The sequence below is a fragment of the Pleurodeles waltl genome, chromosome 6 (assembly GCF_031143425.1).
Source record: "Pleurodeles waltl isolate 20211129_DDA chromosome 6, aPleWal1.hap1.20221129, whole genome shotgun sequence".
NCBI classification, from domain to species: domain Eukaryota; kingdom Metazoa; phylum Chordata; class Amphibia; order Caudata; family Salamandridae; genus Pleurodeles; species Pleurodeles waltl.
Window position 1 is genome coordinate 1641976790 of NC_090445.1, and position 15464 is coordinate 1641992253.

Sequence of the window (15464 nt, forward strand, 5' to 3'; positions counted from 1 at the left end):
CTTTGGCAGATGCGTGTAAGGGTTGAATTTGATTATTATGGCAGTAATAAACAAATCTTTTCCACTTATTTGCATAGCAGTGTCTAGTGGTAGGTTTCCTAGCTTGTCTTATGACCTCCATACATTCTTGTGTGAAGGTCTAAGTGTCCGAATTCTAGGATTTCAGGAGCCAAATTGCTAGATTCAGTGATGCTGGATTTGGATGTCTGATCTGTTGTTTGTGTTGTGTTAACAGATCTGGTCTGTTTGGTAGTTTGACATGAGGTACTACTGAGAGGTCTAGTAGTGTTGTGTACCAAGGTTGTCTTGCCCATGTCGGTGCTATTAGTATGAGTTTGAGTTTGTTTTGACTCAATTTGTTTACTAGATATGGAAGGAGTGGGAGAGGGGGAAAAGCGTAAGCAAATATCCCTGACCAGCTCATCCATAACGCATTGCCCTGAGACTGATCTTGTGGGTACCTGGATGCGAAGTTTTGGCATTTTGAGTTTTCCTTTGTTGCAAATAGATCTATTTGTGGTGTTCCCCACATTTGGAAGTAAGTGTTTAGTATTTGGGGGTGAATCTCCCATTCGTGGATCTGTTGGTGATCCCGAGAGAGATTGTCTGCTAACTGGTTCTGAATTCCTGGAATAAATTGTGCTATTAGGCGAATGTGGTTGTGAATCGCCCAATGCCATATTTTCTGTGTTAGGAGACACAACTGTGTCGAGTGTGTGCCCTCCCTGTTTGTTTAGGTAATACATTGTTGTCATGTTGTCTGTTTTGACAAGAATCTGTTTGTGGCTTATTATGGGTTGAAATGCTTTGAGCGCTAGAAATACCGCTAACAGTTCTAAGTGATTTATGTGAAACTGTTTTTGCTGTATGTCCCATTGTCCTTGGATGCTGTGTTGATTGAGGTGTGCTCCCCACCCTATCATGGAAGCATCTGTTGTTATTACGTATTGTGGCACTGGGTCTTGGAAAGGCCGCCCTTGGTTTAAATTTATACTGTTCCACCATTGAAGCGAGATGTATGTTTGGCAGTCTTTCAACACCAGATCTAGAAGCTGACCCTGTGCTTGTGACCATTGTGATGCTAGGCACTGTTGTAAGGGCCGCATGTGCAACCTTGCGTTTGGGACAATGGCTATGCATGAAGACATCATGCCTAGTAGTTTCATCACCAGTTTGACTTGTATCTTTTGATTTGGATACATCGTCTGTATTACATTGTGAAATGTGTGAACTCTTTGTGGACTTGGAGTGGCAATCCCTTTTGCTGTGTTGATTGTTGCTCCTAAGTATTGCTGTGTTTGACACGGCAGAAGGTGTGACTTTGTGTAGTTGATTGAGAAACCTAGTTTGTGGAGGATTTCTATGACATATTTTGTGTGTTGTGAACACCGTCTTAGCGTGTTGGTTTTGATTAACCAATCGTCTAGGTACGGGAACACATGTATTTGCTGCCTTCTGATATGTGCAGCTACTACTGATAGGCATTTTGTAAAAACTCTTGGTGCAGTTGTTATTCCGAATGGCAACACTTTGAATTGGTAATGTATCCCTTGGAATACAAACCTTAGGTACTTTCTGTGTGAAGGATGTATTGGTATATGGAAATATGCATCCTTTAGGTCTAGTGTTGTCATGTAGTCTTGTTGTTTGAGCAGTGGGATTAAGTCTTGTAATGTAACCATGTGAAAGTTATCTGATTTGATGTAGGTATTTAATGTTCTGAGATCTAGTATAGGTCTCAGACTCTTGTCTTTTTTGGGTATCAGAAAGTACAGGGAGTAAACTCCTGTGTTTATTTGTTGTTTTGGTACTAACTCTATTGCTTCTTTCTGTAGCAATGCCTGAACTTCTAGTCCTAGAAGATCTATATGTTGTTTTGACATATTGTGTGTTTTCGGTGGGATGTTTGGAGGGAATTTGAGAAATTCTATGCAATAACCATGCTGGATAATTGCTAAGACCCAAGTGTCTGTTGTTATTTCCTCCCAATGTTTGTAAAACTTGGTTAGTCTCCCCCCCACAGGTGTTATGTGTTGGGGATTTGTGACCTTGAAGTCACTGCTTGTTTGGAGGAGTTTTGGGACTTTCCTCTATTCCTTTGAAATTGTCCCCCTCTATATTGTCCCCGAAAACCTCCCCGCTGATACTGGCTCTGGTAAGTGGGCTTTGTTTGTGAGGTTGTGGCTTCTGTGGTTTGCCCTCGAAACCCCCCTCGAAATTGTGTCTTTCAAAATGTGCCTCTGCTCTGTGGGGAGTAGAGTGCGCCCATGGCTTTGGCCGTGTCAGTGTCTTTCTTAAGTTTTTCGATCGCAGTGTCCACCTCCGGCCCAAACAACTGCTGTCCGTTAAATGGCATATTCAGCACAGCTTGCTGTATCTCTGGTTTAAATCCTGATGTACGCAGCCATGCATGTCTCCTTATTGTTACTGCTGTGTTGACAGTTCTAGCAGCTGTGTCTGCAGCATCCATTGCTGACCGTATCTGATTATTGGAGATACTCTGTCCTTCTTCTACTACTTGCTGCGCTCTTTTTTGGAACTCCTTGGGTAAATGTTCAATAAGGTGTGCATCTCATCCCAATGGGCCCTATCATATCTGGCTAGCAAAGCTTGCGAATTTGCAATACGCCACTGGTTTGCTGCCTGTGCCGCCACCCTTTTGCCTGCAGCATCGAATTTTCGACTTTCTTTATCTGGAGGTGGTGCATCTCCTGAAGTATGAGAGTTGGCTCTTTTGCGCGCTGCTCCCACAACAACAGAGTCTGGTGTTAGCTGTTGTGTAATGTACACTGGGTCTGTTGGTGCGGGTTTATATTTTTTATCTACTCTTGGAGTAATGGTTCTCCCGTTAACAGGCTCCTCAAACACTTGCTTGGAATGCTTTAGCATTCCGGGTAGCATAGGAAGACTCTGATATTGGCTGTGTGTGGACGACAGTGCATTAAAAAGAAAGTCGTCTTCAATGGGCTCTGAATGAAGGCTGACATTATGAAATGCCGCTGCTCTTGACACCACCTGTGCGTAGCCTGTACTATCCTCTGGTGGCGATGGTTTAGCTGGATAGCATTCTGGACTATTGTCTGACACTGGTGCGTCATAAAGGTCCCATGCGTCAGGGTCATCTTGACTCATTCCTGTATGAGTTGGGGATTGCATCATTGGTGGAGTGGCTACCGGTGATGGTTGCGGAGAGTGATGTGGGGATGGTGGCGGTGTTACTTGTTTAGCCACCTTTGCATGTGGCTGTTTGTCCTTGTCTTGGAAGGCAAGCTTGCGTTTCATTTTGACTGGAGGAAGAGTGCTGATCTTCCCTGTATCTTTTTGAATAAAGAGCCGTCTTTGTGCGTGATCTGGCTCTATTGTCTCTAATTCCTGTCCAAATCTATGTGTCTTCATTTGTGTGGACAGTCCTTTTTCCTCAGTGTAGGAACTTGTTTTCGGTTCCGAGGCCGGATATTTCGGTACCTAAACCTTTTCGGCTGCTTTTTTCGGCTCTGACGAAACCTTCTTTACTTTCGGCGTCGTGCTCTCTCGGTGCCGACCCGTTTCGGTGCCGCTGTCTCAGTGCTGAATCTTCTCTGAGCCACTATCTCGGGCCCAAGATTGCTGTGTGCCGGTATCTCGACCGGAGTCGGATGACTTCGACACCAGCTCGCCCTTTTTCGGTGCCGATTAACGGTCACCTATTTTTCGGGTTAAGCCATGGCCTGTTGGCGGTGGCGTCCCCTGGGCTTTAGCGCTTTTCTCGTGAGTTCTTGGTTTCGACGTCTTACTCACGGTTTTAGGCGTTTCCTCGGGATCGATCTCCTCAGAGTCCGACTCCTGGGTGGAGAATGTTTCTTCCTCCTCCTCGAAACGCTCTTGTCCTGTCGGCGCCGACGCCATTTGCAGTCTTCTTGCTCTTCAGTCCCTGAGTGTCTTCCTGGACCGAAACGCTCGACAGGCCTCACAAGTATCCTCCTTGTGTTCTGGTGACAAACACAAGTTACAGACCAGATGTTGATCTGTATATGGATACTTGTTATGGCATTTTGGACAGAAGCGGAATGGGGTCTGTTCCATCAGCCTTGAAGAGACACGTGGCCGGGCCGACCAGGCCCCGACGGGGATGGAAAAAAAACTCGAAGGGCCACCGGAGCTCTTCTTAATTCGGTGTCGATCTGTTGTAACTAACCCGATACCGAACGCAAACAATACAGACGATTTTTCCTGAGATTCTAACTAACTTTCCACCCCAAATACGGAGCGAAAAGGAACACGTCCGAACCCGACGGCTGAAAAAAAACAATCTAAGATGGAGTCGACGCCCATGCGCAATGGAGTCGAAATGGGAGGAGTCCCTCGGTCTCGTGACTCGAAAAAAGACTTCTTCGAAGAAAAACAACTTGTAATACTCCAAGCCCAACACCAGATTGCAGGATGTGCACAGCATGTGAATCTGCAGCTACACATGCCATCGAACATATATATATACAGGGAGTGCAGAATTATTAGGCAAGTTGTATTTTTGAGGATTAATTTTATTATTGAACAACAACCATGTTCTCAATGAACCCAAAAAACTCATTAATATCAAAGCTGAATATTTTTGGAAGTAGTTTTTAGTTTGTTTTTAGTTTTAGCTATGTTAGGGGGATATACGTGTGTGCAGGTGACTATTACTGTGCATAATTATTAGGCAACTTAACAAAAAAAAATATATACCCATTTCAATTATTTATTATTACCAGTGAAACCAATATAACATCTCAACATTCACAAATATACATTTCTGACATTCAAAAACAAAACAAAAACAAATCAGTGACCAATATAGCCACCTTTCTTTGCAAGGACACTCAAAAGCCTGCCATCCATGGATTCTGTCAGTGTTTTGATCTGTTCACCATCAACATTGCGTGCAGCAGCAACCACAGCCTCCCAGACACTGTTCAGAGAGGTGTACTGTTTTCCCTCCTTGTAAATCTCACATTTGATGATGGACCACAGGTTCTCAATGGGGTTCAGATCAGGTGAACAAGGAGGCCATGTCATTAGATTTCCTTCTTTTATACCCTTTCTTGCCAGTCACACTGTGGAGTACTTGGACGCGTGTGATGGAGCATTGTCCTGCATGAAAACCATGTTTTTCTTGAAGGATGCAGACTTCTTCCTGTACCACTGCTTGAAGAAGGTGTCTTCCAGGAACTGGCAGTAGGACTGGGAGTTGAGCTTGACTCCATCCTCAACCCGAAAAGGCCCCACAAGCTCATCTTTGATGATACCAGCCCAAACCAGTACTCCACCTCCACCTTGCTGGCGTCTGAGTCGGACTGGAGCTCTCTGCCCTTTACCAATCCAGCCACGGGCCCATCCATCTGGCCCATCAAGACTCACTCTCATTTCATCAGTCCATAAAACCTTAGAAAAATCAGTCTTGAGATATTTCTTGGCCCAGTCTTGACGTTTCAGCTTGTGTGTCTTGTTCAGTGGTGGTCGTCTTTCAGCCTTTCTTACCTTGGCCATGTCTCTGAGTATTGCACACCTTGTGCTTTTGGGCACTCCAGTGATGTTGCAGCTCTGAAATATGGCCAAACTGGTGGCAAGTGGCATCGTGGCAGCTGCACGCTTGACTTTTCTCAGTTCATGGGCAGTTATTTTGCGCCTTGGTTTTTCCACACGCTTCTTGCGACCCTGTTGACTATTTTGAATGAAACGCTTGATTGTTCGATGATCACGCTTCAGAAGCTTTGCAATTTTAAGAGTGCTGCATCCCTCTGCAAGATATCTCACTATTTTTGACTTTTCTGAGCCTGTCAAGTCCTTCTTTTGACCCATTTTGCCAAAGGAAAGGAAGTTGCCTAATAATTATGCACACCTGATATAGGGTGTTGATGTCATTAGACCACACCCCTTCTCATTACAGAGATGCACATCACCTAATATGCTTAATTGGTAGTAGGCTTTCGAGCCTATACAGCTTGGAGTAAGACAACATGCATAAAGAGGATGATGTGGTCAAAATACTAATTTGCCTAATAATTCTGCACTCCCTGTATATATATATATATGGAAAATGTCACTTACCCAGTGTACATCTGTTCGTGGCATGAGACGCTTCAGATTCACACGCTGTGCATTATCCTGCCATCTAGTGTTGGGCTCAGAGTGTTACAAGTTGTTTTTCTTCAAAGAAGTCTTTGAGTCACGAGACAGAGTGACTCCTCCCTTTCAGCTCCATTGCGCATGGGCGTCGACTCCATCTTAGATTGTTTTCCCCGCAGAGGGTGAGGTAAGAGTTGTGAGTATACTAGAGGTGCCCATGCAATGGAGTAGTTATGTATGTTCTTAATGTGTATCAAAATAATATTTATTTACATATTTACAATTTTCATTCAACTAAGAACAGCTACAGGCTACCGGGGAGGTAGGAGGGCACATGTGAATCTGCAGCGTCTCATGCCACGAACAGATGTACACTGGGTAAGTGACATTTTCCGTTCGGGGGCATGTGTAGCTGCAGATACACATGCTGTGCATAGACTAACAAGCAGTAATCTCCCCAAAAAGCAGTGGTTTAGCCTGTAGGAGTTGAAGTTGTTTGAAATAATGTTCTTAATACAGCCTGTCCTACTGTGTGTTGTTGCGTTGCTAACACATCTACACAGTAATGTTTAGTAAATGTATGAGGCGTAGACCATGTGGCTGCCTTACAAATTTCAGTCATAGGTATATTCCCAAGAAAAGCCATTGTGGCGCCTTTTTTCCTAGTGGAATGTGCTCTTGGTATAATAGGTAAATCTCTTTTTGCTTTAATATATCAAGTTTGAATACATTTAACGATCCATCTGACGATGCCTTGTTTGGATATAGGATTACCTGTATGAGGTTTTTGGAAGGCTACAAACAATTGTTTTGTTTTACGAAATTGTTTTGTTCTGTCATTGTAACACATTAGTGCTCTTTTTATGTCTAATGTATGTAATGCTCTTTTGGCTACTGAGTCTGGTTGCAGAAAGAAGACTGGGAGTTCCACAGTTTGGTTTAGGTGGAATGGTGATATGACTTTTGGTAAGAATTTCGGATTTGTACAGAGAACCACTTTATGTTTATGTATTTGTATAAAGGGTTCTTGAATAGTAAATGCTTGCATCTCACTTACTCTTCTAAGTGATGCGATAGCTATTAGAAAGGCTACTTTCCAAGTCAAGTATTGCATTTCACAAGAATAAATGGGTTTGAATGGTGGGCCGATGAGTCGTGTTAATACAATATTAAGGTTCCACAAAGGTACTAGTGGTGTCCTTGGGGGTATGATTTTTTTTAGTCCCTCCATAAATGCTTTAATGACTGGGATTCTAAAAAGCGATGTTGTATGTGTAATCTGCAGATAGGCCGATATTGCAGTGAGATGTATTTTAATGGAAAAGAATGCTAGATTAGATTTTTGTAAGTGTAACAAGTAGCTTACAATGTTCTTTGTGGAGGCATGTAGTGGTTGGATCTATTTAGTTTGGCAGTAGCAAACAAATCTTTTCCATTTGTTTGCGTAACAATGTCTTGTTGTTGGTTTTCTTGCTTGTTTAATGACCTCCATACACTCTTGTGTAAGATTTAAATGTCCGAATTCTAAGACTTCACGAGCCAGATTACTAGATTGAGCGATGCTGGATTCGGGTGTCTGATCTGTTTGTGTTGTGTTAACAGATCTGGTATGTTTGGTAGTTTGATGGGGGGTACTACCGATAAGTCCAACAGTGTTGTGTACCACAGTTGGCGAGCCCAGGTTGGTGCTATGAGTATTAGTTTGAGTTTGTTTTGACTTAGTTTGTTGACCAGATACGGAATGAGTGGGAGAGGGGGAAAAGCGTAAGCAAATATCCCTGACCAACTCATCCATAGTGCATTGCCCTTGGATTGAGGGTGTGGGTACCTGGACGCCAAGTTTAGGCATTTTGCGTTTTCTTTTCTTGCGAATAGGTCTATGTTTGGTGTTCCCCAGCGGCGGAAGTGATGCTGGGGATGAATTTCCCATTTGTGAGTTTGCTGGTGATCTCGACTGAGATTGTCGGCTAACTGATTCTGAATGCCTGGTATGTATTGTGCTATCAGGCGAATGTGATTGTGAATTGGCCAATGCCAAATCCTTTGTGCTAAGAGAGACAGTTGTGACGAGTGTCCCCCCCCTTGTTTGTTGAGATAATACATTGTTATCATGTTGTCTGTTTTGACAAGGATGCGTTTGTAGGCTACCAGTGGTTGAAATGCTTTTAATGCTAGAAACACCGCTAGCAGTTCTAAATGATTTATGTGAAGTTGTTTTTGCTGATTGGCCCAATGGCCCTGTATGCTGTGCTTGTTGAGGTGTGCTCCCCACCCTATCATGGAAGCATCTGTTGTGATAACAGCTTGAGGCACTGGGTCTTGGAATGGCCGCCCTTTGTTTTAATTTATAGGGTTCCACCATTGAAGCGAGAAGTGTGTTTGGCAGTCTATCAACACTAGATCTTGTAGTTGACCCTGTGCTTGTGTCCATGGTTTTGCTAGGCACTGTTGCAAAGGCGTCATGTGTAACCTTGCATTTGGGACAATGGCTATGCATGAAGACATCATGCCTAGAAGTTTCATTACAAACCTTACTGGGTAGTGTTGGTTTGACTGTATGCTTGATGTTACATTTTGGAACGCTTGGATCCTTTGTGGACTTGGAGTGGCAATTGCTCTTTGTGTGTTGAGTGTTGCACCCAAGTATTGTTGTATTTGGGATGGTTGCAGATTTGATTTCTGGTCATTTATAGAGAACCCTAGTTTGTGTAGAGTTTCTATGACGTATTGCGTGCGAAGAAGACACTGTTGTTGAGTGTTGGTTTTTATTAGCCAGTCGTCCAAATATGGGAATACGTGCATGTGCTGTCTCCATATGAGCGGCTACTACTGCTAGGCATTTTGTGAATACTCTTGGGGCCGGTGTTATCCCGAACGGTAGCAATTTGAATTGATAGTGTACGCCTTGCATTACAAACCTTAAGTATTTTCTGTGAGAAGGATGGATGGGTATGTGGAAATACGCATCCTTGAGATCTAATGTTGACATGTAGTCCTCCTTTTTTAGTAAGGGAACCACGTCTTGAAGTGTTACCATGTGGAAGTGGTCTGATTTGATGAAGAGATTCAGTGTTCGGAGATCTAAGATAGGTCTTAACTTTTTGTCCTTTTTGGAATTAGGAAATATAGTGAGTAGACGCCTGTTCCTTTCTGATGATTGGGTACTAGCTCTATTGCTTGTTTTTGTAATAGTGCCTGGACTTCTATTTGTAATAGGTCTAAGTGTTGTTTGGACAGATTGTGTGTTCTTGGTGGCACATCTGGCGTGAAATTTGTGAATTATATGCAATAACCATATTGGATAATTGATAGGACACATGCGTCTGTGGTAATATGTGTCCAGTTTTGAAATATGCGGTTAGCCTCCCCCCACTGGTGATAAGTGTTGGGGATTGTGACATTGAAGTCACTGTTTGGTATGGCTTGGTTTGGTTGCCTGGAACTTACCCTTCCTCTTAGGAATTGTCCTCTATAGGAACCACGAAACCCTCCCCTTTGATATTGTGCCTGATAGGTGGGTCTGGTTTGAGAGGTGGAAGGCTCTGATGTTTGCTGTCGAAAACTTCCTCTGAATTGTGGCTTCCTAAAGGTGCCTCTGACTTGTGGGGAGTATAGCGCGCCCATGGGTTTGGCCGTGTCCGTGTCTTTTTTTAACTTTTCAATTGCTGTGTCAACTTCCGGCCCAAACAATTGTTCCTGGTTGAATGGCATGTTCAACACCGCTTGTTGGATCTCTGGCTTGAATCCAGAGCTTCTTAACCATGAATGCCTGCGAATGATTACCGCAGTGCTGACCGTTCATGCTGCCGTGTCTGCAGAGTCCAGTGTGGACCTTATCTGGTTGTTGGATATGGCCTGTCCTCCTTCCACAACCTGTTGGGCACGTTTCTGGTGTTCTTTGGGCAAGTGCTGTATGATGTGTTGCATCTCGTCCCAGTGTGCCCTGTCGTAGCGAGCAAGTAGGGCTTGCGAATTAGCAATCCACCACGGATTGGCTGCTTGTGCTGCCACTCGTTTGCCCGCTGCATCAAACTTCCTGCTCTCTTTGTCAGGCGGTGGAGCGTCTCCTGACGATTGAGAGTTTGCTCTCTTTCTTGCTGCTCCTACAACCACTGAGTCTGGTGTAAGTTGCTGTGTTATAAACACAGGGTCCGCTGGGGGAGGCTTGTATTTTTTCTCCACCCTAGGCGTGATAGCCCTTCCTTTAACTGGCTCTTGGAATACCTGTTTTGCATGCTTGAGCATGCCCGGGAGCATTGGCAGACTCTGGTAGGAAGTGTGGGTGTATGCCAAGGTGTTGAACAGGAAATCATCCTCTATTGGCTCTGAATGCATTGCTACATTGTGGAACGTAGCGGCCCTTGAAGGTACCTGCGTATATGCAGTACTGTCCTCTGGAGGGGACGGCCTTGTTGGTTAACAATCTGGGCTGTTGTCTGATACTGGAGCATCATATAAGTCCCATGCATCCAGATCATCCTGTGTCATCCCTGTATGCGTAGGTGACAGCATTGGAGGTGTTGTTACCGGGGACAGCTGTGGTACTTTTCTCACCTTGGGTGAGTCGAACTCTCGGTGTCGAGATCGTTCGGTGACTGAATCTCGACCGGAGTTGGATGTCTTCGGCAATTCTTTGGCCTTTTTCGGTGCCGATGTTTGGTCACCTTCTTTTAGATGGGTTAAGACATGGCCTGCTAGCGGTGGCATCCCCTTGGCCTTAACAATCTTCGTGTGAGTTTTGGATGGGTCAGTTTTACTCACTGTTTTCTGCATCGTCGTGGGTCGCTCACTTTCGGATTCGTCAGAGTCCGTCCCCTGGATGGAAATTCTTTCCTCCTCTTCGACGTCGAGTTGTTCTCTCAGTGTCAACGCCATTTGTAGTCTTCTCGCTCTTTGATCACGTAGGATCTTTTTTGATCAAAACGCCCGACAGGCCTCACAAGTATCCTCCCTGTGTTCTGGTGATAAACACAGATTACAGACCAAGTGTTGGTCTGTATAAGGATACTTCGAGTGGCACTTCGGACAGAAGCGGAAGGGGGTCCGGTCCATTAGTTTCGTCGATGGATGCGGTCGGGCCGACCAGGCCCCACTGAAGAGCGGAAGCCCCAAAGGGCCGCCGGAGCGCTTCTACTATCGGTGTCGATACGCTAACACTAAACCGGTACCGAGCGCGAACAATACCGTTGAATTTTCGATATTTAGCTAACTTTCCCAATCCGAAATACGAAGCGAAGAGGAACATGTCCGAACCCGATGGCGGAAAGAAAACAATCTAAGATAGAGTCAACGCCCATGCACAATAGAGCCGAAAGAGAGGAGTTCCTCGGTCTCGTGGCTCGAAAAGACTTCTTCGAAGAAAAACAACTTGTAACACTCCGAGCCCAACACTAGATGGCAGGATAATGTACAGCATGTGTATCTGCAGCTACACATGCCACCGAACATATATATATAATATCAGGAAAAGGGAGGGTCTGCTGCCAATACAGTAGTAAGGGTGTGGAGAGAGACCACCGCATTTCTGGGATGGGAGGGCAAGCTTACAAATATGACCCCACCCTGGGATAGCAGCCAGCTGAGGGAAGTCAGGAACCTGAAGGGTTTTAATAAATGATAAATGGGGGCTGATGGGTATGGAGCACCATGGGGACAGTTGGAGAGGAGGGACAATGCTGATCCTTGAGGACCTGAAGAGGGTCTCGATATGGGGGAATCAGAACAGTTTAAGCATTTGCATTGAGGACGTGTTGAGATGCCATGTGATGGAGGGAGGGCAACTGCTGGAGTTGACCCCGTTGAGGATTGACGAATTTTAGACCCCATGCTAGACAAAGCCATTTCCCTGACATATAGAAAATTAATAAACAGACTCTCTGCGGTCGCTGAAAGAGGCCTGGAAGGGTGAGACAAGACTTACTGAAGATGATATGGTGACAGCACTTCTTTTACTACAGCTCAGGGTACTAAACAGATCATACTATTCTAGATCCCACTTACCTCATCTGGGGCAATGTGACTCTGATTTGTGCACTAGAGTGTGTCGTATGGTGGGGTTCTTTTTCCATATCCTCTGGGAATGTCTGATACTGCAGCAACACTGGAGGAGGGTGGCACAAATTATGGGCCAAGTTAAGAGTTTCACTATACCCCTAGAGGCCAGGTGGCAAATACTACACAAAACAGGAGAAGAAGTGTGGCCCAGGTATTGAAGGATCTGGTTGATGCTGGCGGCCGGGGTGGCTGAGAGGAACATTGCAAAGGCAAGGGAAGCAAACAGATCCTCTAGTCTAAGATTGGGAGAATGATTTAGATTTGTGCCAGCGAACGGAGCAGGTAGTATATCAAAGACGGGGCTGTCTGAAAAAATGTGAGGAAGTAGGGAATCAATGGTGCACTTGCAGGGAAACATGACTGGTCACTGTGAGGAGTTTGGGGTGCATTTGTGGACTAACAGTGTGACTAATGTAGACTGTATCTGTTCTGGATCAGAATTGTAAATATATAACTCATACTGTTTGACAATAGCCATAACTGTAAAGATATTGTGCCTTTTCTTCATGATGTTTCAAATCATTCGTCCAAGATGGTACCAATTTTTGTGCACTGAACAAATGTTGAATAAAAAGACTTAAAAAAATAATAATAATGTGGCAGAGTAAGACCGTTGCGTTATTGATACCTCCCACATCTAACTCTTTGTGAGACAGGAATGTTGAAAAAAAACAAAAAACATTTACTGACATTTTGAGTTGAGACCCAATACCCTACATCTTCACATTGTAGAAAAAACTCTGAGACCTTTGAAGATAGTGTTGAAGGACACTATTAATAAGGCCATTGGTGGCTAGTGTTGACATCCATATAAGCATTATCTACAAAGGCGACATGGAGACAGTATTCGAAGGCTTCGCCTTATGGAAACCTCATCTACACAGGATTAATCTGTGAACAACCATCTACTGGACCTCACCTACGAGTGACTGTTGACAGGATCTCATCTATGAGGAACCACCTACGAGGTCTTGCCATCAACAGGACCTAGTCTACTGGGCAGCACCTACAGAGGACTGTCAGTCACAAAGATGTCATTGGAGAGAATGCTCGTGATGAGGATGTTGTTCAGAAAACAGGCTGCATTCTCAAAGAAGCTTGATGGACAATTGGAGATTTGGCCTATTACAAAACTATTTATGAAGCATAGCATGAGGAGAGGATGCTAATTCCTCCCACAAAGTCCCTTTCCAGGCAGCTTAGATCTGAAAATGTGTGTACAACCTTTCATGCATGTTAAAGTCTGTTTTTTTAAAGTTACCGTTAGACTCCTAGTGATGATTGGGAACCTGTGATTATATGTAAGAACTAATGCTGGAGAAACAAAGCCAACTTAGGGAAGCTGAGTGGAGCACATAGGAGATCAGCAATGATACTAACAGCCTTAACATATCCTTACCTATTTTTCACTCTACATATATTCTTGTTGCAGTTGATAATTTTGTCATGCCTTTTTTTTAAATTAAAAAAATCAAACAAAAAAACAGAAACATTGAAGGATAGGATAAGCTTATCAATCCTAAAGCATGCAGTGCCACTTGCAGACGCAGCATCTTCTCTAGCTTAGGTAGCCTAGCTACTCTAATTCTACCAATTCTAAAAACTGACAAGTTCTCAATATGGTGCTCTACCATTCAATCCCCTTCTTAGACACTTAACTTAATCTCCTTGATCAATCTCAGTCAGAAGATAAAGATTTGTGATGGTCAATGAGGCAATCATTGACCATCAATAGAGTCTAAGGAAAGAAAAGCACAGAGTCTGGATTTCCAGAACAATGCACTTTAAACTGCTTGAACTGTTACAGTCAACCCATAACAAGCAAGTCTGCATAAAAATTCTCGAAAGGTCTTTAGAAATGTGTCCAAAGATCATTCCTTGGTAGCAGATAGAAGCGTAAAAGAAGGCTGGCTCTTATGAATGTAAAAAGCTTCTTTAGTTTGGCAGGCTTGCATGCTGTGGAAACAGAATACCCTATACATTGAAATTACAACCAATCATACTCTCAGTTGTAAAATGCACAAATTAGGCTTACCTTCTTTCTCTGTGCCAGACCAAGAATATCTGTGAAAGGGTTTATTTGACGGGAGTGGATCCATCTGAAGCACTTTGTATATCTGACCAAATGCCACTAATCGCAGTGCATGCTAAACATAAGAAAAGAAAGTAGAGAAAATGTTTCTGATTACACTTTGAAAGTGGAAGTTGTAGTTATAACATTTTTTTAAAAATCTGCTGCCTAGCTGAACACAAATGAACAGTTACAACTACAACAGACATATGCACAATGCACCACTCACAATTAATTTAAAGAAGATTTAAAACTGAAATGTGAGTACATCTAATGGAATAACAGAATATGATGTAAGGACACACTAATAAATTCACACAAGTATCATATGTGAATAAAAATGTATTCATTTACTTAAACATAGGTATTATACAGAAACCACAGGCCTTTCAACGCATCTAAAGTGTTAGAAATAAGAAACCTCACTTTTTCATTAGAAGTGAAATGTCATACTATTCATTATCATGTCTATGCTTGTCTATATTTGAGAATTTTCTAAACAATACTTTCTAACTCTGCCATCCAACAACAAACGGGACTTGTACATGCAATGGACCCAGGAATATATTTCAACTCTTACAAGAAAACTAGGCTTGGACTGGGTCCACAGGTTTGGACTGGGAACAAAAAGCCAAACTGGAAAAATTGTTCTTCTCAGCCTCACACTGCACTGAAAGTGCAAAAAAGTCTGAGCTTTTCAAGAGGAACTGGGAATGACAAGGTTCTCCCAAATGGGAAACATTTGGGAAAACTGAAGATAAAGTAAAGATTTTATGGCACAATTTTTGACATATACAGACTATAAACGCATAGGTTTTAAAGGCATGTTTGAAGGAAAACTACTGAAATACATCAAAGTCTACAACAGTAGCAACAAGCGCAGGATCTCCTTACTCTTACTACATATCAATTAATCTTAGTCCATAGTAACCTTCATGTTATCAAATCCTTGTTAAAATTGCACTTGGCGTATAGAATGTAAACTGCTTTCTACGCCCATGGATCGAGACTAGCTAGATGCACAGGTCTGTCAATCCGCAACAAAAAGGACTGACTTGCTTGCCTTGCAGTTTGAACTGCGTTCTTACTAGAACAGAGTTCTCATAGACAGTAATACAACATTTCTGCTGTGGTTTTCTTTCTTAAAGAAAAGTCCATTGTTGATTTCATGCACAGTGATTAAACCCGTCAAAGACTTATTTATTAAAGTCATTTTATTTCACTCTTCATTTTTTAACTTATTACAGACAGCCTT

General features: G+C 43.2%; 1 protein-coding gene across 4 annotated transcripts in view; it reads right to left on the bottom strand.

Annotated features, from left to right (window-relative positions):
* The window catches only part of STRBP (spermatid perinuclear RNA binding protein), a 451011-nt gene that overhangs the window by 264016 nt on the left and 171531 nt on the right, over positions 1–15464 (bottom strand). For all 4 annotated transcript variants that reach the window (XM_069241550.1, XM_069241553.1, XM_069241551.1 and 1 more), the window contains one exon: positions 14174–14285. In XM_069241550.1, the coding sequence (XP_069097651.1) occupies positions 14174–14285 (112 nt within the window). The remainder of the gene's footprint in view (positions 1–14173; positions 14286–15464) is intronic.